This window comes from Idiotropiscis lumnitzeri, chromosome 4, assembly GCF_059441095.1.
Source record: "Idiotropiscis lumnitzeri isolate Australia: NSW breed Sydney's pygmy pipehorse chromosome 4, RoL_Ilum_1.0, whole genome shotgun sequence".
NCBI classification, from domain to species: domain Eukaryota; kingdom Metazoa; phylum Chordata; class Actinopteri; order Syngnathiformes; family Syngnathidae; genus Idiotropiscis; species Idiotropiscis lumnitzeri.
Window position 1 is genome coordinate 19934630 of NC_142394.1, and position 22909 is coordinate 19957538.

The window sequence follows — 22909 nt, forward strand, 5'->3', positions numbered from 1 at the left end:
CAATTTGACACTTTCAGTCCTCCACAGGTTTGCCTCGTGGCGCTGTTGAGTCAAGTTCCTAGATTTGCGCATGCGCAGTTTATTCGAGTTATGCCCCCCACTCTGCCACCCCCCTTCCTCCCTAATGGCTGTGTTATGACACGAGTGTTCCCTCAGGTTGCAGCGTGTTGACGGTAGCCGCTTACATAACCTCATCGTCGGTCACTACGAGACAACAGATTGCTTTAGTTTCTCGTGTCCACGACGAGGAGACATTAGCAGAAACTGACCAGCTGTGACGAGATGTTCCCAGCTAGCAGATACTCCAGTAAAGGTACATCTGGCTAGCCGCAAGTTTAGCGAATAATTCGTTGCTAATTCGCCGAAACATCAGTTTAAGACGCTTAAACCACTGCCGTACACGTAATAATATTTAGCTTAAGTTGTATCATTGTGTGTGACACTCACAGTCTGCAAACTGCATTCCGTTTTAGCCTTAGCGTCTATTTTAGCAGCAAGCTAAAATCAAATGTCGGGCAAAGTTCGTTGGGAATATAGGTCACTTTTTCACGGCATTGCTGTCATATACACACATATAGTTATGTATTTTTTTTGCTATTGAAATATCCTTGTGTAACCAATAAAATTCGTTTGTTGTTTTGTTTTTTGTTTACACAAAATTACGAATATGGGGGGTTGCCAAGTGGCAGCTGCACAGTTATCGAATGCATTGCTTGTGATGGTGCCCTGTGTCATCTAATGATAGAAGTCACATATGTGTGCAAGTTTTTAGTCGTGAACTTTTATTTTCTAGCATGCCCCAAGTGAAGTGGAATTTCCCTCTAAAATTTCAAGCAAGTCAGATAAATCATAACAATCCTTTTCATTCCCAACGTTGTCCACTTTGCCCTCGGTCTGTATTTGTTTGTGTCAGTTAGTTGTATTACAACATTCACAATGACAGTTTTTTTTCAAGGTCCCAGACCTGTTTTTTTTTTATATTGTCAGGTATTTTCTTCTTCAAACTCAATATTTAACCTGTGAGAAGTTAATGTTAAGGTTTTATAGTGGCGGAGGAACTAAAGATATGTTCACACTACAGTGTGATGCCCAAATTCAGATTTATTTTTAATTGTGTTAAATCCAATCATTTTATGTACTCTTTCACATTACAAAACCAAATGTGACTTATAATGTGCATTGACATCTAGTGACATGTACAAAAGATGACATAATGGGGCTGTGTTTACAGAAGTAAATATGGTCCTGCGTACAGGGGCTGATCATTTTATCTTATATTGGACAGAGAAATGATGCGGGAGGAGGTAGAACTATTTGGAGGAAATCATATTACGCTTTTTGATCTCTTCATATAAGATGATTACACGTCAATCCCATGCGTAATAAATGAACGTTTTGTGTAGCTGAATCCCCACTAATGTCAACGTTATGCGTCGTGTTTCCAATGATTTGAAAAATTAAATCGAAGGCTAAGTCAACAATGTTACTCAAGACATATAGATGTGATGAATGCCCCTGATCTAGTATTTTATCTCACAGTCGTGTATCAATGTCCACGTGTTGTGCTGATCTTGGTTGTGGTGTTTGGATTGTTGCGTCATTTTGGGGGGGTTAATCCAGTGCCCTCGGGGGGACTTTACGACACCTAAAATGGCCCCTGATCATAAAACGGCAAGTCGTGGTCCAATTGGCATGATGCTCGATATGCTCTTGATCTTGACTGCTCTCCTTCTCCTGCAGCCCACAGATGTATCAGGGCTTTGAAGAGGGTGCAAGTAGACCACGCGTCACCTCAGCTGTACACAACGTTACACAGACGGAGCAGCTCCTCAGCATCCACGCCTCGCATCACAACACACTACACCGTACACCCCCGGGACAAAGATCCAAGATGGGAAGGTCAGTTACTGTGTTTGGGTCCTTTGAGAATGTGTACAGAGGAGAGGTGGTCTGCAAACTGTGCCGGTATGTAGAAGGGGGTTTGATGTACAATCTTCTGTCACGTGCGTCAACTGAAAATGACATCACAGTTGCTTAGGGCTCAGGTCACGACCGATCATGGCCCAGTTTCAGAAAACAGGTGAGCCGTGATTTGTGATTACCTGAGCAACTGTGATATCCATTTCAATCGACAGACGTGACAAAATGCCCCCCCCAAGTGGATTTTATTGCTGATTTTTCTACTATTATTCCGCAAACGCAATATTAATCAGAATGCCATGTTTAAACTAGTGCACCAGCATAGAACATAATCTTGTAAAGAACATTTTTGGGTTGACTTCCCTTTTAAGAAGTGAAGTCCAAATTTACATATTGGTTCTTGAAATGTGAAAAGTTGAAGTGATAAAGCCACACATTTGTTTGGATTATTATTGTAATCTGATTTATGGCTCATTGACGTCCGCATCGCACTTGTTTGATATATTTTGTGTCGTTGTCGTAGTGAAAGCTTAAGTGTTTAGTTAGTTAACAATTCTGATCAAAATAGATAAATTGTTTTTCATATTGATTCATCGCTCATATATCATTCGACCCCCGCATACTCGTGCGTCAACATTTTTTGGATTTGTATATTCACCAAAAATTACTTGAATATTTTTATTTATTTTATTTTATTATTATTATTTATTTTTTTGCTTTTGCCCATCATTTGCCCTCCATATGGAAAATGCATTTTGAATGTTTATCAGCATTTTTTTCCAGAAATCTGTTCGGTTACAAGAAATTATAAACAGTATTCAGTTATATGCATAATTAATTGTAATACAGATTACTGTATAATTTGTCTTTGTTAAAAATACATGTAAAGAGATCTTTGATAAATAATCCCACATTAAATCGCAATAATTTCAAACTGTTTCAGACCTAATTTCAATTAATTTCAATGGTCAAAGATGATTTGAGTTAGTGAATAAATTCAACTAATTTTTCAAGTCACTACTGCACTTGCGTAGTACAAGTTGCATGAACTCTGTTTTAAACGTTTGGGAAGAGACTATTTTATTCTAACGTCGTAGCTGTCAATTCAGGGTGAAAAGTTTCCTAAAATTCGCCAACTATGAAGAGTTTTCTGTTTTATCGCAGCATTGCACCCCACATTCCTTATCATATGAGGATAATTTAACACAAGCCTGTGGCCAAGTTGATGTAATGAGCTGTCAGTCATTCCGCATAAGCGCCGCGAGAGCTAAAGAACTTCGAGTGACGCACGGGTCATCCTCAGGCGTGGAAATGGAAAGGTTTGCGGACGAGGCGGACGTGGTGATCGTGGGCGGAGGTCCCGCCGGTCTGTCGGCCGCCATTCGCCTCAAGCAGCTGGCTAACGAGCAGGAGAAGGAGCTGCGCGTGTGCCTGGTGGAGAAAGCGTCTCAGATGGGGGCGCACACGCTGTCGGGGGCCTGCCTGGAGCCCAGCGCGCTCTACGAACTCTTCCCCGACTGGAAGGAACGAGGGGTGAGGTTCACACGCTGATTCTTTCATGCAACTTTGAGCGTTAAGGTCTGTTGGTGGCTCTTCCAGCTTTGATTAAAAATGAAAAAACACTGCTGCCATTGGAATTCTGCTTGAACAGAACACAATTTGGTACATTGAAAGCCGTAAACTCTGGCTTTAAACCCTACTTTCAAACCTTCACCTGAGTTTGTAACTCTGGTTATAACCATACTTTGATCCATGACTCTGGCTAAAAACCTTACTTTGGAATCCTAACCATTGATTCACACACTGACTTGAAACCCTACCCCGGCTTGAAACCCCCCTTTTTTTTCCAAGTAAGGTGGTGGGGGAAAAAAGTACAGAAAAATATAGGAACTATGTATTGTAATATTTAACTTTTAATTTAGCAATTTTAACCCTTAAAAAGATTAAAAATGCATTCTGTCTGGTGGTTCTTGAGTTAAATTCGTCAAAAGAATGAGCTGCAGCTCCATTGAACGTTTCACTACTCATCTATTGACCTGGAGCCGAGCCTGTTCATTCATATGATCATCATTTTGAGAGAAATGTCAGTGTGTCTCCTCTCTGTGTTTTGCCTCAGGCTCCTCTCAACACACCAGTGACTGAGGATGTCTTTAGCATTTTGACAGAGAAGCACAGGATCCCCGTTCCCATGTTGCCAGGTACAGCTCATCAGCAAATGTCATGTACGAATTGTGCCAACAGATATTAAGTTTTGTTTTAAAAGTCAAAATATGATTGGTGCGTGTGTGACAGGACTGCCCATGAGGAACCATGGCAACTACATAGTGCGTTTGGGCAACTTTGTCCGCTGGTTGGGCGAGCAGGCCGAGGAGCTCGGAGTGGAGTTATATCCTGGTTATGCTGCCTCCGAGGTCACAATGATAACACTTAACATTTTACACTTGCACATGTTCTCTCATTCAACAATCACGTTACTCGTGTTTACCACGTAGTCGTCTGTATATTTTTCACCCTTTTTTTTTTACTTTGTCTCTCTTATACGTTGAAGGTTTTGTTCCACGAAGACGGAAGCGTCAAAGGAATCGCCACCAACGACGTCGGCATCGCCAAAGACGGCTCACCAAAGGTACCATCGACACACGCCCCAAATTCTATTGGCTGTGACTGGAATTGTGGTCAATTCGCATGTGCGGTCAGGACGTCTTTGAGCGGGGGATGGAGCTCCACGCTAAGGTGACGTTGTTCGGGGAGGGATGTCACGGCCATCTTGCCAAGCAGCTCTACAAGCACTTCAACCTACGTGAAAACTGCGAGCCGCAGACGTATGCCATCGGCCTCAAGGAGGTAACTGACACCTCCGCAGATTAGTGGTTATAGTAACTGCCATTCTCAAATCTAAATATACAGTTTATATCAGCGCAGTGGAAAGCATTGCAGATGTTTTCTTTTATGGATGAAGGGAAAAATAAATTCTTTTTACGGCAAGTGAAGTTTATTTGTGTAACACCATTCATACAAAGGCATTGTGATTTACAGAGTAAAGTACTTTAACATTAAAACTTTTAGGCATAAAATGACAAATTTAATGTTCTCGTTTCCTCTATATTTGTGTTTTACAAGAAATATTCTTGTTGATAAATATAAAAAAAATCAACAAATAATTTTTGCAGTATTGTGGTTAATTTTTGCAGTCCTGCAATATCACTGATATTTTTGTGTTATAGTTACTAATTTTTTTTGTGAAACATTTTTTGTTCATCATTGCTATTTTTCTCTCGCAATATATATTTTTAATGTGTTGTTCTATCTCTCTTATCTGTTTTTTAAACAGTAAAAGAGCATATCTAACAGTGGCCTTTCATCGTGGGAAGCCCAAGGCACAATAAATCTGTTACACTGCATGAGGAAACTGGTAGTCACACCAGACTTAACTCCCAACCAACCCACTCAATACAGGAAGACTGCCCATTTTACATTGACCTTTTATTGTCGGAGGCCAAAGGCGCACCGGTGCAATAATGTTGCTGTCGAATCAGGCTCTTCATAATCCACACCTCTGTCGTGGATTTATTATGTTGGCAGAGGGGAAGGGTTCACTGACACGACCTCTGATTTGTTCAGAAAGTATTTGGAGAAAAATGGGTAAAAAAAACACAGCCAAAAAACTTGCTGATACAAACTTTCCATTGGACAGTGACTATCTATAGATGTAGAGATTATAAATATCTATGGCTGATGCAATGCAACACTTATTGGGTGTTATGCAATATCAACTAAGTGGAGTGCAACTGCACACTGCTGAAAAAAAAAGCCACGTTATGGTGTATGATTTATTGCAATGTGGTCTCCTCACAACAGTGCCTTACATGTACATTGCCTTCTCAGCAATAAATTCATCCTTTGAATGATGTTTGTTATTTTTGTTTGCGTGTGTGCGCGTGTGTGTTTATTTTAGGTGTGGACCATCGACGAGAAGAAGTGGCGTCCTGGCCGAGTGGAGCATTCGGTGGGCTGGCCTCTCAACAGGAACACGTATGGCGGTTCCTTCCTGTATCACCTCAATGAAGGAGAGCCTCTGGTGGCTCTGGGCTTTGTGGTGAGTTGTAGATATAAAAAAAAAAAATCTACACAACCCAAGTGTCATGTTTTGTGTTTGTTAAAAATGAGGCCAAGATAAATCCTTTCAAAATATTTGACACCATTAATGTTACCTATAACCTGTACAAGTCATATGGACGAGAAAAAAAGAAGAAATCTTTTCAAGAGGGATGTTAGACTTTTCAGAAAAAAAATCTTGAAATATTTCCCAACACGAGGGATTTTGTAAATGGTCCTGATGGTCGTGCACAGGTGGGTCTGGATTACTCCAACCCTTACTTAAGCCCCTTCCGGGAGTTCCAGCGGTGGAAGCATCACCCCTTCGTGGCCCCCACGCTGGAGGGAGGCAACAGGATCGCATACGGAGCTCGCGCCCTGAACGAGGGCGGCTTCCAGGTAAGCTTTGGTCCATAAAAAAACTCATTGAAAGGCAAGAGTGATCGTGGATGTTTTCATGGCCAGATTTCAAAATGATCATCAAATGTTGACGCCAAGGTCCGACCAACCACATTGGTGTGATGGTTCACCATCAGTGGTAAAAACTCAATTTTGGGGGGTATTTTTCTCCCCTAACTTTCCAGGGGGGGCTACTGATTGAGTTCTTAGGTGCTATTTTTAGGTGTTCTAAAAGATACACGTCTTGCCATGCTGCACCCACAAGCAAGGACGGAAACTAAAAAATATCATAAATATCATACGTTTTATTGTAACATATCTGAACAAATAGTGAGATGGATACATCATCAGCATAAGACAATGAATTAATTATTTTGGGCCAGTCTATCATTGAAGGAACCTCGGGAAATGACAAAGATGAACTCCCTGGAAACGTTTCTCTCCTCTTTTCCGGTTCAGTCTGTTCCCAAACTGACGTTCCCGGGCGGCCTTCTGATTGGCTGCAGTCCCGGCTTCATGAATGTGCCAAAGATTAAAGGTACGCACACAGCCATGAAGAGCGGCATGCTGGCTGCGGAGGCTATTTTCCCACGAGTGGTGGCTGAGGCTGGCGAGTCGGAGACGGCAGGTATGAAATACAGTAAAATAGCGGTGCACAAACCATTGAAGAATGTACATCAGATCTAGGGGCTGTTGAATATTGTTATTATGATACATTACAGGTACACGGGGCATTTAAAGCTCGTGTTAATATACGATAGTGCAAAACATTAATTGTGTTGCAAATATGGGGTGTAAGAGGTGCAAGGCTGATGAGATGTAAATGTGACATTAGAAGTGCACGGACTGTTGAATGGGTTGAAATTTGGTCCATTAGGTCTGCACGTTCCCGATTACGCCGAGGCTCTGAAGGCATCGTGGGTGTGGAAGGAACTCCACGCCGTTAGGAACATCCGTCCGTCCTTCCACAACTACTTTGGTCTGTACGGTGGCATGGTCTACACGGGACTGTTCTACTGGATCCTGAGGGGCAAAGAGCCATGGACACTCAAACACTGCGGTACGTCAAGATTTGCAGAATACCCTACAGGCTCATCTCATCTGGTTTTGGTATGCGTCAGGCCGCGACGCCGACCAGCTGAAGCCGGCCAAGGACTGCACGCCCATCGAGTACCCCAAGCCTGACGGAAAGATCAGCTTTGACCTGCTGTCCTCCGTGGCACTAAGTGGCACCAACCATGAAGGAGACCAGCCCGCGCACCTTACCCTCATGGATGACAGCGTGCCCGTCGACAGGAATCTCGCCATCTACGACGGGCCCGAGCAGCGCTTCTGTCCAGCAGGTAAATTTGCTATTCACAAACCCTGACACACGGTGTCAATAAGGTACATTACCGATGCACAGACCATTAAATTTGGTGCAAATGTGGTAGGTACATCAGGGCAGAAGATCAATAAATATAAACTCAATACACAATGATGTGCAGACCAGTTTTGTGAATGTGGTACATTAAATATTGTTTCAATATGCATGACGGGGTGCACAAACCATGAAATATTTAAGTACGCGGTACATTACAATGCAGACCATGAAATGTACACGGTCCTTTAAAAGTGATCTAATTATAGTAAATTAGAGGTGCACAGACCATTAAATGTGATCGAAAAAAGCTACGTGCCATCAAATGCGACGTTAATTTTACATTTGCGACATGGACCATTAAATGTGGTACATTAGAGGTGCATGGCCATTAATCGGGTGTAAATATGGACCACATTAGAGATGGACAGACCATTAGATGTTATCTAGATACATCAAAGTAGAGGTGTGGGGACCATTAAATATGTAAAGATGGTACAATACAAAGTGCACAGATTATAAAATATGTAAATGTGGTAAATACAAGTTGCATGAACCGTTGATTATGGTATATCAGGAGATGCACCGGCCGTTGAATTTGATGTTAAATATGCTTCACCTACCATGAAATTTGGTCTGAATAGGGTAGGGTAGAAGCGCACAGACCATTAAATATGTATATTTATATAGTATAGTATTATATTGTATAGTGTACACACATATATATATATATATATCGGTGCACATATCAATATAGTATAAATGTAGTACATTCGATTAAATGTCTTAATCCCGTATTTCGCAACCCATGTCTTTTCTCAGGCGTGTACGAGTACGTCCCCGTGGAATCGGGCGACGGCATGCGGCTGCAGATCAACGCTCAGAACTGCGTACACTGCAAGACGTGCGACATCAAGGACCCCAGCCAGAACATCAACTGGGTGGTCCCGGAGGGCGGAGGCGGACCGGCCTACAACGGAATGTAAATAAAGCGGCCCGGCAACTATTTGAGGAATATACGGTAAACTTGAACCACAAACGAATGAATGAATATTCAGGGCCTCTTGCCACTAAAAATGTGCCTATCGTTGCCGGTATGCAGTCAAAAGTTTGGATATGATTTGTCATTGAGTAAAGGGGTGTGTTCAAACTTTTGACTGGTAGTGTATGTACTGTAATAACTAGAACACAAATCATGTTTTAAGAGCCTGGATTTTATTAATTTATGTGAGTGACACCACAGCTACCAAAACAAAAAAAGTGTTGTTTGAACATGTTATTTGCATAAAGTGGCCTTCAAGTATGTTAAATATGGACATCCAGTAATCGTTTTTGATAAGTTAACATTTATTCCAGGTACAATTTGTTGTACTGCACATAATGTCACATCAGTGAATAAACTATCTGACTGTTCTGCACGTGCTGAGGGCCTAGTGTTGTGTTCCAAGCACACTGCTACAAAACGGCATCGGCGTTCAGTGTAGAAAAACGACTTCATGATGAGGTTTGTTACATGAGGAGGCGGGTCGACCATTTAGGCAAACATTTTGGCGTAGATTTTCTTCTCTCTTTCCTTCTCCTGCTGGACTTGAATCTGCACACGCTTCATCTCATTGCTGATGGCTGTCGGAAAAAGAAAAAAGTTGTTGTCCTTGAGGGTAGCAGTCACGCTGTACGGTCTCCACTTTGCTGTTACCGGGCATTAAATATGGATCGTATATCGTCGAGGTCTGCAGACCATTTAATGAGGTGAAAATATGTTAAATTAGAGGTGCTTGGATCGTTAAATAGGGTCAATTAGAGGAAGACCAACTTCTTATGACTGCTGCGTTCAATGTGATCTATTTATTTTGCAGTTTGTCAACAAGGACAAAGGCGCTCACCTTTGTCCTCTGGAGCTATTCCCTGAGCTGTCTTCAGGTCAGACTGCAAACAAAATTGAAAACTTAGCATAGCACGTAGCATTTGTCGCCGCTAATTGTGATGCTTTAAGTATACAATACATTACCATGGCTTGGTTGTACTCCTTGAGGCCCTGCCAGGCCTGAGCCCTGCGGAAAAGAGCCTTGGTATTCCCTTTATCCAGCTCCAGAGCCTACAAATACGAAAGGCCTCGTAAGTGAGCACAATCATGGTATAATAGCTCCATCTAGTGGGGAGGTTTGTCCACACTGGACCTCGTTACAGCTGTCAACGGCCTCCTGCCACATCTGCAGCTTTAGCTTGCAGGCTGCCGTGTTGAGGTAGCAGCTGAGCACAGCGGGCTCCAGCTTCTTTTGCGCCGGAGACTCCTCACCCTCGTCCTCCATCACCTCGCCACACACTTCCAAATACCTGTGGGAGGAGACATGGACTCGATACCAGATTGTCTTCTATGATAAGACAAGTGGTGCTTTATAGTAAGACTTGAACCTTAGAGCTTTGCTGTATTTATTGATGGCGGCATTCCAGTCCTGACTCTTAAAGAGGTTGTTTCCAATCTTCTTAATGTCCTCAGCCACTGACACAACTTTGTCCACCTAGGGGAAAAATTTTTTTTTTCGAGAAACTCAATCAAACTGCACCATTTTGTTTTATATGATTAATATTGGCTATGTGCTTGTGCTACAAAATTTAATGGATTTAAAAAAATAGTAATAAATTAAAAATAAATTGAATTTATAGAAAGCTGTTTTTTTTAAGTAGGTTGAAATTCAATGTGAAATAAAATATTTTAAAAGAGCAATCTATTGGTTGAAATTAAATGCTAAATAAAAAAATATACATTGAGAATTGGCAATCTACTCATGTGCCACTGAAATGTTATAAACAAACAACAAAATTTACCAAAATATCTATGTGCAATCTGCACCATTCTTCCAAAACAAGACACAAAAATGGTTGAAATAAGACTCAGACTTAACTTTAAAATGTAAACTAAAACCTTGAATAATACATAAGTTAGTATATATTATGAATTATAATGTAATGTCTTTTTAAGGTCTAAAATGCTTTTAAAATATATTTTACGCACTAAAACATGTAATGTAATTTACTATAATTTAATTTTTAAACTCAAATGCTCATTTGATACCGTAAATATTAATTTTATTTTACAAGTGGAAATTTTTTATTTAAAATGTTTTATTAAACATTGAAAATGTATTTTAAAAATATGTATTTCCCTAGAAAGCAAAATAAGAAAACAAAAACATACATCTTTGAAGTCAACATCCGAGTCCTCGGGGAAGTCGTGGTGGGCGTCGCCCGTGCTGTCGCAGGGGGCAGCGCCCCAGCTGTCGCCGTCCTTGTGCTCGCCGCAGTCGGCAATCACGCAAGGCTGAAAGGAGAAACGTCATAGATTGCTCTTCTGGCGTTTCGCGACAGTCTCAATAGCGTGGCTCTTCATTTACCTTGACGGGAGTGTCATCATTGATGTCAATGGCCTCCAGCATTTTGACCACGCCCATGCCCTTGAGCACCTGTCCAAAGACTACGTGCTTGCCGTCCAGGTGCGGCGTGGGCACCGTGGTGATGAAAAACTGCGAACCGTTGGTGTTGGGCCCCGCGTTGGCCATGCTCAGTAGGCCCACTTGGTCGTGCTGACAACAACATGCACAGAATGTTGAATTACAATATAAAATTGCGTATATTTTTAAAACTTTACATTTTTAACAGATGTTTTACAAATATATAGTTAGTAATGTTTATGCGCTGTGGCCAGAACAATACAAGGATTATTATAATCCATGACTTTTTTATGTTTAACTAACAAAAGTGATTTTTTTTTTAATATAAAAGCTAAACCATTTATTTTCTTGCTGTGTGCACAATGCTAAAGAAAATTACATTACAACACTAAATGAAATGCTGTTTGTATATTTTGTGGCTGGAAAAAAAAGTTTGTGCTTTAAATATTTACAGGTAGTGCCGTGTGCTTTTCCTTTACCTTGTAGTGAAAGTTTTCATCCTCAAACTTCTCCCCATAGATGCTCTCACCGCCAGTGCCATTCTGGTTAGAGAAGTCACCACCCTGGATCATGAACTTCTTAATAACTGTCGAGAAAAGTTAACGAACAGTCCAAACATAAAAACACAATCATCTAAGACACAACGGTGAATACAGTCATGCCACACACTTCTGTGGAAGGGGCATCCTTTGAAGTGCAGAGGTTTTCCTGTGGATTTCCCCAGGCCTTTCTCTCCTGTGCAGAGGGCTCGGAAGTTCTCTGCGGTCTTGGGTGTGACATCAACAAACAGCTCCAGAACAATTCGGCCAGCTGAGAAAAAGAAGAAAACAAATGAAAAGTCAAACACTGCAAAGCTGCATTGAAAAATATCCCAATTTAGACTTCAACACACTCTTGTACGTATTTAATAACATTTTTATTAACTGTTGTTACCTTTGGTGAACACATGCATTCGGCTAGTGAGTAATAACTGAGCTTTATTCTATTTTTTGTACAAAACCATTTTTACCGCAACTCTCGTAATGGACCTACTTAGACTGTTAATATTGTAGTCGGGGAGTATATACTTATAAAAATAATACGTGGACATAAATGCATGCAATCAATTAAACAGTATCACTAAGTGCAATTCTTAAAAAAGACAAAAAGATTGTGCATATATTGCATGCTACGTTAAGTAACGCACATGGCGTGTGCACGAAATGCTGGTAATTGAATAGTTACTACAATAAAGCTATATGCAAATATTAAAAACCAATTAAATCAATGTAATATAAATACTACTTTATAATAGGTATTTCATTAATATTTTTTTGACAATCAAGATTATTAATCGATGAGTATTTACAATGCTAAGCTAGCAGCAACTGCGACATTTCCATCTATTTTCAATTAAATTTTAAAATATTTCCTTACCTCTAACGCCGTCGATGTCGACATCAAAGAAAACGCGAGTGTTTCCGGGGTTGGATGGCTTGTTAGTGGGAACCGGGTTAGACATTTTGCGATACTTTATTCAACCGTTAGCCTGAGCTAAGTTAGCCACACGGCAGCCGGCGGGTTTGCGTCTGTCGGGAATTGGAAAGTGCTGGAAATACGCCGGAAGTGACGGCAGATCCGGTAGAGCACGTCAAAACAAGAGCTAGTCGTTGTTTCAAAATGAAAGCAATAAAAAAACATCCATCCTTTTTCCCATTTGCTTTTCCTCACGAGGGTCGCGGTCGTCCTGGACATTCTCAATATTCTTTAGAAAACCTCGACTTTATTTTGAAGGTGTCAACACAATTTATTGACTTGGGTGAATAGACATGATAATGTATCCGTGATCACATTAACTGGCAACAACTCAGAAATAATAACCCTATTTTTTTATATACACATAAGGTGAAAAGACCCCCACCTCCTTTAGTCAAAACATGTTCCTTAATAAATTAAGACTTTTAGCGTCATAAAATCAGTCACTAAACTGGTCCATATGTCAATATAAATTGGTGTTAACGTAAGAAGGATTTAATTGTAACAGTCCAGTGTCTGCTGGTCCTGCTGGTAGATGCCATTTTGCTGTCGGACTGTGTTCTGGGGTTTCTGTGTGGGGATCTTCTTTCTGCCATCAGGAAAAAAAAAGAAAATTAAATCACAGTTTACTTCTTCAGACATACATCTCTGACACATTTGTATATTAATCTGGATTTAAATATATATATATATATATTGATTCCCAAACATGCTCCCTTTCAGTTTGTATTTTAAATGTTTGAAACATTTGTATTTTATACTTTATTTTACAAATTCCATTAAACATTTTAAGATGTTGCTGCCACATTTAATCATTTTTTTCTTTTTGTAATCTTTTTTAAACCATTAATCTTTCACGGAGGACAAATACTTGACAATGAATATTCCGCATGATAATGCTTATTGTCATCAGCTCCACTTGACTGTAAATAAGCTTCTGATTTATTGCTACGTTATAACCTCTTACAAAACGGAACAAAAACAGGAAACGGACGAGATCTTGCTGAAGGAGGAAACATGGCTATCTACTCTAGTGTTCTTATCTGATGCTCTGCGTGTGTGTGCATGCACAAGTCTAAGTGTTGAATTATGGATGAGGTGAGCGAACAACACTCAACACTCTTGCCACACGGCGTGTCATGTGATTCCGTACAGCAGTGGCCCAAAAAAACATGAGGTCTTTGTTGTTTTACCATTGCTGTAGAAACTTGTGGCTTGCTGTGTCCTCCACTTCCATTCGTATCATGCTTTTCTGAAAGAAAATATATATTTAAAATAAATGTTATACTGTAAAAGTGAAAAATGTGAAAAGTAAAGTTTAAAAATAATGTGGTGCACCCATAATGTAGCACAACAGGAAAACGCAGAGGTGGGCATTCCATCAAAAGTGATGGGAGGCCCGTCCTAATGGACTCGCGTTTTACTGGCGAACGATGGACCGGTAATTTACGAATGGCGATGACTGCTGGACGGCTGCAACCACTGGTACTAACGTGAATGCTCTCAATGCATCATCAGGCAGGTTGATCATCTCTCTTTTGTTGTAATTAATTGTACATTCCACAGAACACACAACAACAAACCGGTAACATTTCGTTTTAGGGAGTACTCCATGAATAAGTCATACTAGCAAAGTAGCAGCCTTGGTGTGCATGCGGCAGGAGGCTAGATTCAAATTTTGCCAGCAGTTTTTAGACTCCATAACGCCAAACCACATAATTCATATATTAAAAAAAATCAAGAGCTTAATGCTGACACATGATGTAAAATTGCACCAACACATGTAGACGTACGATAAAATTTTGTAAAATTAATTAGTGTACTGTCATTTGGATTTAATGAAACGTGTTGATCAACTACATGCTGTGTAGTCTTACCCTGATTTGCTTGCCGCTGTGCAGCGTGCTGTCGTTCAACATGGAGCTGTACTGCCAACACCAGCCCACCTCGCCCACGTAGGCCTGCTTGGGTAAAGGCGGGGGAGCATGTGGGGCCGCCCTCCACAGGTATGACAGGTCGCTCGTGGCCTCAGGGGATAAAGTGCCCACCCCCACGTATGGGGAACAATCGGATCTCGGGCGGTAGTCGCCGATACCGTCTGGACCTTAATGGACGTGAGAAAACACTGTGTAATACAAGTTTCTTATTTAGGAGCCTGAATGTTTTCGTATTAGATTGATAGTGAATGGTTCTGAGCACAGTAGTCATGAAAAGAAAATAATTTTAAAAAGCCTTCTCTGTAATAAATATTTATTTCTAATGTAATATAAGTACAATCTATTTGTGGCTAAAACATTTTTAAGTAGTAATTTATATAATTTAAACTTTCAAAAAATAAATTTTGACAAATACCTCTCTCCTGTAAATGGTATTGCCCTACACATGAAATAACTAACAAGGGCCTCCTCTACTGCTAATATTTGTGCCAAAATCAGGTTTTGGGGACCAAAATATGGATTCATAAAGTCATTATTACATGCAATATCTTTATCTGAATAGCTTTTCCACAAATAAAGGCAACTTCTCGAATGAATGACTTAGCTCTAATAAAGCAATCAAATTCGGATTTAAGAACTGAAACTGTTAAATTCGATTTTACATTTTTTAAATGAAAGCATTGAATGCATTGTAATTACAAATTGTTAATTCGAGTTATTTAAACGTTTGAAAACGCCTCTTCTCCAATAAATGACTCAGTACTAATAAATACATTTTGATGAATTAAAGCCTCCTCTTGACCAAAAAAAACGTACCTCTACTAAATGAGTAAATATATTTGACGAATAAAGGCCTCCTCTCTAATAGTCAGTCAAAAATATAAAACAGCTTGACAATGTTTAACATTTAAACAAATGGAACAACTCTCAAATAAACGTTATTGCTGTTAGAATTATGAAATGTAAAACATTTGGATTTAGAATAATATTGAGAACTAACTTACTAATGACGTACTATACAACAAATTGAAAAATAAATTTAGGAGCAAACCAAAAACGTTTTAAAAAGTCCCTGTAAAGTTCTATAAAGAGAGCCAAAGAGTAGTTAATGATAATCCTGTTACATAATGACGACGTTTTGAAATAAACTCAATCACCTCTGTGTGTTACCTGTAAAAATAATCCTTTGTCCTGCTGCTGTTCTCTGTCTGGTTTGCATGATGTCCTCCTCCTCATGAAGTTGGTCTCAGGTGCAGGACTGGGCCCGCTGGGAGATGACGTGTGCGGATACCTTCCCTGTGTCCATGGGTCATGGCCGGTTGCCATGGGAACCGGACTGCTGGTGGCCTAGTTTACTTTGTGACGACGGAGATGACTGTGGGTAGACCTCATATCAGAATTAGTAAACGTAACGAAGCAGCATTGGTAAACAGTAAATGACGTAAAAACGCACCGTTTTAACTTCAAATTACATTTTTATGATTAATTACAAGAAAACGGCGTGTGGGTAGAGACCACAGAACGTAAAAGTAATAAATATCATGAATAATATAATTAATTGGTTCTGAATCTTGCCGCTAGATAGAGCTAAAGCATCGTTTTTCCTGCTTTGAAACGTACCCCTCTTCTTGTCACTTGGACTCACCCATGAGCCTCCCTTCGTGACTTGCCTTTGTGAGGTTAGAAGAAATGCGCCGACCACCAAACGGAAAATGAGAGGAGGTTTCTTTCAGAGTAAAGGAACCAATTGGTATCGCAACTCGAGGCCATCTTTATTCATTTTCATTTCAATGCACTGCGTGGTGGACGACTGGTTAGCATGATGGCCTCACAGTGCAGAGGTCGTGGGATAGATTTCCGCTGTGGCCTCCCTGTGTGGAGTTTGCATGTTCTCCCTGTGCATGCGTGGGTTTTCTCCGGGCACTCCGGTTTCCTCCCACGTTCCAAAAACATGCATGGCGGGTTGATTGAACATTCTAAATTGTCCCGAACTGAGTGTGAGCGCGGATAGTTGTTTGTCTTTGTGTGCCCTGCAATTGGCTGGCAACCGGTTCAGGGTGTACCCCACCGACTGCCTCAAGATAGCTGGGATAGGCTCCAGCACGCCTGCGACCCTCATGAGGAGAAGTGGAACAGATGGTGGATGGATGTATTAATTAACTAGTAGATGTGATTAATATTATACACTCATACAATTTATTCCGTATTTTTTTCATCCGTTATTTTATGAGGGGTTATGATACAGTATTATGCATCTGCTTTTATTCATTACTTTATGATGTAAAAATCAAAACGACCCAGACGTGAGGTTCTTCCTTTTTTATGCATTTATATAGTAATTGTCCCTTTTATTTTTGTATTTTATTTATTTATTTATTCATTCATTAAACTAAATGTTTCTAGTAAATGGGTAACCCGAATGGTATCCCCCTCACACCTTGACGCAGCAGCCCACCAGACGATCCACATGTGTGAAGCTAAAGGAAAGATGAGGACCGGCAAATCCCAAAACGGGAAGTGCAAGAAGGCTTCTTCAGAGTAAAATTCCGACAAGACGTCCCATGTTCCCGAATGAAAGCGCTCTCCACCTATGATTAAAATACAGACTTTAACCAAATTTTAGGACCCGTACAGCGTTTGAATCTTATTATTGTTATAGTTATCCCAAACTCAAACACGTGCCTCATAGATATGCGTTTATTTTGAAAAGACACGCAGGAATAAGTCTTAGTTTTCATCGTCTCGGCCGTCACCGTTCAGTCACCATGGTGGCATACAACAGATCTGCACAGTGGGAGCGGCAGTGGAGCTAACGTGCGACGTACTTTTCTGGGAGTCCGAAAGCCGAGCACCATGTTTCGTCCGTAAGTGGCCCGGCTTCTTGAAAGAAAAAAAGGAAAAACAAAACATGGGCACCGCGTTATTGTCGGCGGGTTAGACTTTTCTAGCCCCACTGCCCCCTCCCGTTTTGTCTTTTTTGGTCGCAACTAGCAGAATGGCGGTGGTGTACAGTACATAAAAGGGGAGGCGAACTGAGTCAAGAGCAAGTTCGGGGAACCTCGGTTGTCGCTCGGTCCAGCACCAGGCAGAAGCCAGTAGTCCAAGCCGGGGGACAGTCCTCGCACGGGGGTTCAAGCAGGGTCCGTGGGCCAGGGGCTCCGGGGCACTCCCAAAGCCTCCAGCCCCGCTCGCCTGTTCGGGCAGACGGCCAAGCGGCTCTCGGATCCCAGAGGAGGAGGAAGGGGCCTTTCTTTATCTTTCTTCTCGCCCTGTCTTCTTTTTGGAGCTAAATTAACATTTTGAACAGGATTAAAACACACCGTCCTCTTCCAACACGATGAAAATGGCGTCCTATGTGGATAACAGCTTTCGGGAGGCGGTGATGATGAACCCGGCGGACAGGACGCAACAGGTTTGACCTTTTATCTTTTTATAAAAATAGCAATTGAAACACCCCTCAAAAAAGCATTTCGTGTGTGCTTTTATGTGTTTATGTCTGGTCGAGCACGGCTCCATCCCGCATAAGACGCCTATCAGGGGAGATAATCGGCGGCTACTTAGCATAGCAAGACGTGTAAACATGCTGCCCACAACAACAAAAAGTTGTCATAGTAGCATTCTAAATGCTAATCTTGTGCTAACAAGATCGTTAAACAGATAACATTGGCCTCTTTTGTCGGGATTTTGTCTTCTAATGTCAGTTTCCTACCCCCTGGCTTTGATGCCAGTGCAGCTTTGCTTCCTCTATTTAGATATTCTGGAAAAGCAACAAGGTGCAGAAGTGCTTTGGAACTCTGGCTGACAGTTTTGAGGCTATGCGTTCGAATCTGGGCTCACTGTGTGGCGTTTTGCATTACCTTCGGTTTACTCCCACATTCAAGTAAAGTTCAGTTAAGACTAAATTCTCACTAGGTGTGCATGTGAATGGGAATCAACCAGTCCTGGCAGGTGCCCCACTTTTTACCCGATTTCAACTGGGATTGGTTTCTGCCCTCTAACGAGGGCAAGTTCTATATTAAATTGATAGTGTGTAAAACAAAGTTTGCGTTGGTCAATCACTTAGTTTGCCGAATATCATGGTTGCCAATGTCACATTTGAACATGTTCAGAAGACAAGTCGCACAACAAATTAAACTAAATCCTAAACTAGTCCAGTTGTCTTGATTGAACCTTTGTAGAGTACAGATTTAAGGAGAATTGATTTTAGTGCAGCCGTTTTCCCCTGAAAAGATGGAACAGCATCATTGGCGTGGCTGTGATGTCATTGTCTCTGTGACGATCAATGGATTTTTTAGAACACTATGTTCCCCCCAAAAAACAGGAAGTTGGAAAATCCCAACCTTCAAGATATAATACAGTTGAATCCAAAATCAAAGATTGAATATTTTTGTAGCACTTGTAACAGGGATTGAGGAAAATATCAGACAGCTGTACAACGTAATTATGAGGCAAAAAACTCAAATATATTGAAACACTTGAAAAATGTGAGCCAATACATAATGTATAATTATCCCCAATTTAGATGACCAATTTTTAAATTTTAACATTTTTTTTAACAAATATTAATGGAAAATATAATAGCCAAAAACTATAGTAGTACAATAAATGGAAAATAAACATTCTAAATGTAAAAAAAAGCAATAAAATAAAAATTACTAAAAATATTACTTGGAAGATAAACACGCATGGACACATTTTAGACAAAGAAATAAACTGGATGAAATCAGGATAATTTTAAATATGTGAATACACTTGCAAGGCAAGGCAACTTTATTTATGCTACACGTTACATATAGAAGGCAACTCAATGTGCTTCACATGCCATTCAGACGCAGAGAATAGAAAAGTACTTGACCAAAGCTATTAAAGGAACATTCAATGACGAAAAACTTAACAAAAAATTTAAATGCATTAAAACATTTTAAAGTATATGAAAAATATGTAAATGGTGGACAGTAATACTAGCACTGATGCTATTCAGAGTAGACATGCTAACCAGGATTTACCGTGTCTCTAACTTTCATGTTGTAAAAAAAAAAAATCATACAAAAAGGAGAAACACTCAAAACGTGCAAAAGGTTGCATTTTCGTAGTACAACAACTATACGTATGCACATGCATGCGTTCTTCCTTTCTGCTCGAGCGCCGCTTGCTCTGCAAATGAATGTTGCTCTTGCATACAATAGACGATCAATAGGCCACCGCTTGAAGCAGCGGGGCACAGCGGCGGGCGGCAAAGCTTTCAGAAGCAACAGTGCCCGCTTGTAAACTAAACCGAGGTTTGCCTCGCTGTGTTATGTCTGAAATAATTGCTACGGAGGCCCTTGTGGCTGCTTGGATTGGAAAGCAATAGACAGAGTAATTGCATTTTGGTCACTTCATTAGGACTGGACACAAGTTGGAGATGAAATTTAATACCACAATTAAAGCCAGCAATATGATAACGCTAAAATAAATACACCAGGCATTCATACAATCGTATATTCCATACATTAGGTTGAAATCTCCAAAGCCACTGCTCCAAGTCTTATAAAAAATAGTATACTAAAGTATTAGAAAATATAATTTGATAAACTATACCCAACTATTAGACAAACAAAGACAAAAATGTTGATGAAAAATGAATAAATGTTACCAAATAATTACAAAACAAAATAATGTGCAAGGTAATCAAAAATCAGATGCAAAATACCAAACATGAGAGACATTGGAAAACAAAAACATTTTAAAACATTGAAAATATTTGATGAAAACTGGTGGGAGAAGCTGACAAACTACTGTTATGAGATGCGCTAAATACGACATTAACAATAATTAAAATGTGAACTGTTAATGACTGTTAATGACCAAATCATTTCATCCAGCTATCTTGTATAATTGTTAAAATTCTTATTAAAACAATGACTTTTTTGAGCGTGTACAAAGCAAACACTCCATGCAAAAAGCTTTTGTTCCCTCACTTATCAAGACAGATTGTCAATTCAATTAGAAAGTCAATTAACACTAATCTTGGCTGGTGTTAAATTGAATTTCATGACCAAAAAAAGGTGTCGTTCACAGCTGGAAAGTGTTCCTCTCACTTCTCCATTTCCATTGTTAGTCAAGTCAAAGTGCAGAACCTTGCTTCCCTGTGAATAGAAGCACCTTTCCTACTATTGGAGCTGCCGCGCTCGCCGCCTTATCCTTAAGGTGTTGACGACATCCCTTTGGCAGGATTAGTGAACCGTAAGAAGGATCAAGTCTGGCCCCGGTTGACCCGTAGTCTCGTACAGGTGACGCTTGGCAGGTGATAAACTGAAAAATGCAGAATATCGGTGCCGATAATCCCAGCTATGTCTCTAATTTATTGGAACTGGGAAGGCTAAAAGAGTCTTGAGCAATGATACGGGCACAGCCGGTCTGTCCCGTACTCACCTTGACCCGGCGCTGGTCACGTCAATTTGTCTTCAGCCAGGTGGCCAAAGCTAAAGGCCAAAAGTGGTGTCATCTACCGGGGTGGTGGCATTCTTGCAATACTTGCATATGGGCAGCAAACAAACAAAACAACTGGAAGTGGTTGCTGCAGGTTGTAGAATCATTTCGAGAAACAGGGAAAAGTGTCACGATGCATTTGGAAGTCAAACAGGATGAACTGCCACTAAAACAGAACACCATTTCCCCCTGATTATACAATTTTTTTTCTGGATGTGGGTGTGGGTTTGTTACTTCCTTCCTCGCCCGGTTTTGTGACGGTGTCAAGATTTTTAGGCACTCAAATCCCGCCCGGGACGACAAGGGAGTTTTTCAAACTGCCAGTCGGTCCTAGAGTGATGTCACATGTTATTCTTTTTGGCACCGTTGCGCTTCTGCATGCCGCGGTCGTCACGCTGACGTATTCCCGCCGTGTTTAAATATAGGGGGGCATGCTTTCAGACAATTCTTGTATAAAGCATGTTGGCCAGTCTCATCCAGGATCGTTGTCTGCTCGTAAAACATCACCCGACGCGCCGTGGATGCGTAAAGCATAACGATTATTCTATTAAAATGATTGATTGTACAGTTTTCCGACAAATGTTGCAAAGATAGCTTTGCGGATATGTCAAATGTGTTCACAAGTGTGGCCAGAGACCACATTTATGCTGTCTGCAGCTTTTCAAACACCACTGTATAGTTCTTTGTGCTCAAAAGTCCACACACAAGACAAGACAAATATACACTAGTTTATGTTTAAACTGAGTTTGAAGCGGACAATGCATCGACTGAAGCACAGAACTGCACAAAATCTTTTGGACGTTGGTTCATTTTGAATTGTGAAAATAAATTTTGAAAAGTGGTTTTTAAACAGTTTGCACCACTTTTCCCACACATCCTTAATGGGATACGTTATAATATTTGCAATTTTCAGCAGTAAATTTTTTTTATATAATGAATTTGATCACTTCAATATTTTTAATTCAGAATTAACGCCTTTAAATTTTTCCAACCCTGAAAATGGCAAAATGAATAAAGTATCTCTTTAAAAATACAGTGTACTGTGTATAAAATAAGAATTTATCCTGCCTATTGATTTGAATTGTGTTCTTCAATCATAGACGGCCATATTAGAGATTAGCAGTTTATTATTTTTTCAATGCACAAAAAATGTGTAAAATAATTGAAGCCAAAGTTCTATTTAATCTTTTCCTTTTTTAAAAATTGGTCTCACAAAGGCTCCTTTTTAACTTCTTTTAACGTGTTATATGCCGATCTTCATCAGTTACTTGTGACTTCTGAGCAAACATGCTCGTCTGCGCAACATGTGAGCAAAGCACTGCAAGCCCGTCCAGTGAGACTTGAAAAAATGTGCTCATGAGCTCATCGTTTCTCCACGCGGGCCGATTGGTTACGTCACGATGAAGTGATTTAAAAAGTCTCTCTCGAGACTTGCTAGCCTTCCAATCCCGCGAGTTGATATGCAACGGATTCCCTGAGTTATGCGAGTGTTGCACATTTGTCGGAGTAGGTGATAAAACGTGTGATTTACACTCCCCAGTGAAATGTTACTTCAGGAATGCGTTGTGCAGACACATTTTCGATGTGATTCTTGGCTTATTCTTCTTGTCTTTGTTACTTTTTGAACTGTGTGACTTTTCAAGTTTCATTCCAAGTAGGCTGACTCACTTTTGAATTAGGGATGATTGTCAAGTCAGTTGAGTGTTGTAGTGTGCCCCAAACACTTAAGTTGACACTTAGGACTGGATGTTACATCATAGTTT

At 40.4% G+C, this 22909-nt stretch overlaps 4 protein-coding genes across 10 annotated transcripts in view; 2 read left to right on the forward strand and 2 right to left on the reverse strand.

Annotated features, from left to right (window-relative positions):
• Positions 1-98: 98 nt before the first annotated feature.
• On the forward strand, positions 99-9192 carry etfdh (electron transfer flavoprotein dehydrogenase). The gene is made up of 13 exons (XM_088292464.1): positions 99-313; positions 1741-1899; positions 3224-3453; positions 4037-4118; positions 4213-4331; positions 4469-4546; positions 4618-4764; positions 5876-6016; positions 6271-6414; positions 6874-7042; positions 7292-7474; positions 7536-7757; positions 8597-9192. Exons 1-13 carry the CDS (start codon positions 283-285, stop codon positions 8758-8760), a joined length of 1869 nt encoding a protein of 622 aa, XP_088148590.1. The 5' UTR covers positions 99-282; the 3' UTR covers positions 8761-9192.
• ppid (peptidylprolyl isomerase D) lies at positions 8968-12850 on the reverse strand. Its single transcript, XM_088292465.1, has 10 exons — positions 12640-12850; positions 11893-12033; positions 11703-11809; positions 11167-11355; positions 10971-11093; positions 10187-10293; positions 9952-10108; positions 9783-9869; positions 9658-9700; positions 8968-9397 (listed from the first exon to the last, which is right to left on the reverse strand). Exons 1-10 carry the CDS (start codon positions 12722-12724, stop codon positions 9309-9311), a joined length of 1128 nt encoding a protein of 375 aa, XP_088148591.1. The 5' UTR covers positions 12725-12850; the 3' UTR covers positions 8968-9308.
• Positions 12851-13011: 161 nt separating this feature from the next.
• spmip2 (sperm microtubule inner protein 2) lies at positions 13012-16466 on the reverse strand. Of its 2 annotated transcripts, none has more exons than XM_088292467.1 (5): positions 16296-16466; positions 15846-16050; positions 14616-14842; positions 13932-13990; positions 13012-13327 (listed from the first exon to the last, which is right to left on the reverse strand). In XM_088292467.1, coding segments are annotated over exons 2-5 (336 nt in total). In that variant the 5' UTR covers positions 15895-16050; positions 16296-16466; the 3' UTR covers positions 13012-13326. The 2 variants fall into 2 exon arrangements, with proteins under 2 accessions (XP_088148593.1, XP_088148592.1); XM_088292466.1 differs by lacking the exon at positions 16296-16466 and adding an exon at positions 16129-16244.
• A 973-nt stretch (positions 16467-17439) lies between these two features.
• The window catches only part of rapgef2b (Rap guanine nucleotide exchange factor 2b), an 87432-nt gene continuing 81962 nt past the window's right edge, over positions 17440-22909 (forward strand). For 5 of the 6 annotated variants that reach the window (XM_088293232.1, XM_088293238.1, XM_088293237.1 and 2 more), the window contains exon 1: positions 17441-18087. In XM_088293232.1, coding sequence (XP_088149358.1) covers positions 18013-18087 — 75 coding nt within the window. In that variant the 5' untranslated portion in view covers positions 17441-18012. Of the gene's footprint in view, positions 18088-22909 lie in introns of all 6 variants that reach the window. The other variant, XM_088293233.1, reaches the window with a different exon arrangement.

Coding starts and splice junctions, on each gene's coding strand:
- etfdh (XM_088292464.1), top strand. CDS start 283: ATGTTCCCAGCTAGCAGATACTCCAGTAAAG. Junction 4,547..4,617: donor CCAAAGACGGCTCACCAAAG/GTACCATCGACA, acceptor ATGTGCGGTCAG/GACGTCTTTGAGCGGGGGAT. Junction 4,765..5,875: donor ATGCCATCGGCCTCAAGGAG/GTAACTGACACC, acceptor TGTTTATTTTAG/GTGTGGACCATCGACGAGAA.
- ppid (XM_088292465.1), bottom strand. CDS start 12,724: ATGTCTAACCCGGTTCCCACTAACAAGCCATCCAACCCCGGAAACACT. Junction 11,810..11,892: donor AGGATGCCCCTTCCACAGAA/GTGTGTGGCATG, acceptor TTTTCTCGACAG/TTATTAAGAAGTTCATGATC. Junction 9,701..9,782: donor AGGAGTACAACCAAGCCATG/GTAATGTATTGT, acceptor TTTTGTTTGCAG/TCTGACCTGAAGACAGCTCA.
- spmip2 (XM_088292467.1), bottom strand. CDS start 15,894: ATGCAAACCAGACAGAGAACAGCAGCAGGACAAAGGATTATTTTTACA. Junction 14,843..15,845: donor ACAAAGGATTATTTTTACAG/GTAACACACAGA, acceptor ACGTCCATTAAG/GTCCAGACGGTATCGGCGAC. Junction 13,991..14,615: donor ACAGCGGCAAGCAAATCAGG/GTAAGACTACAC, acceptor ATTTTCTTTCAG/AAAAGCATGATACGAATGGA.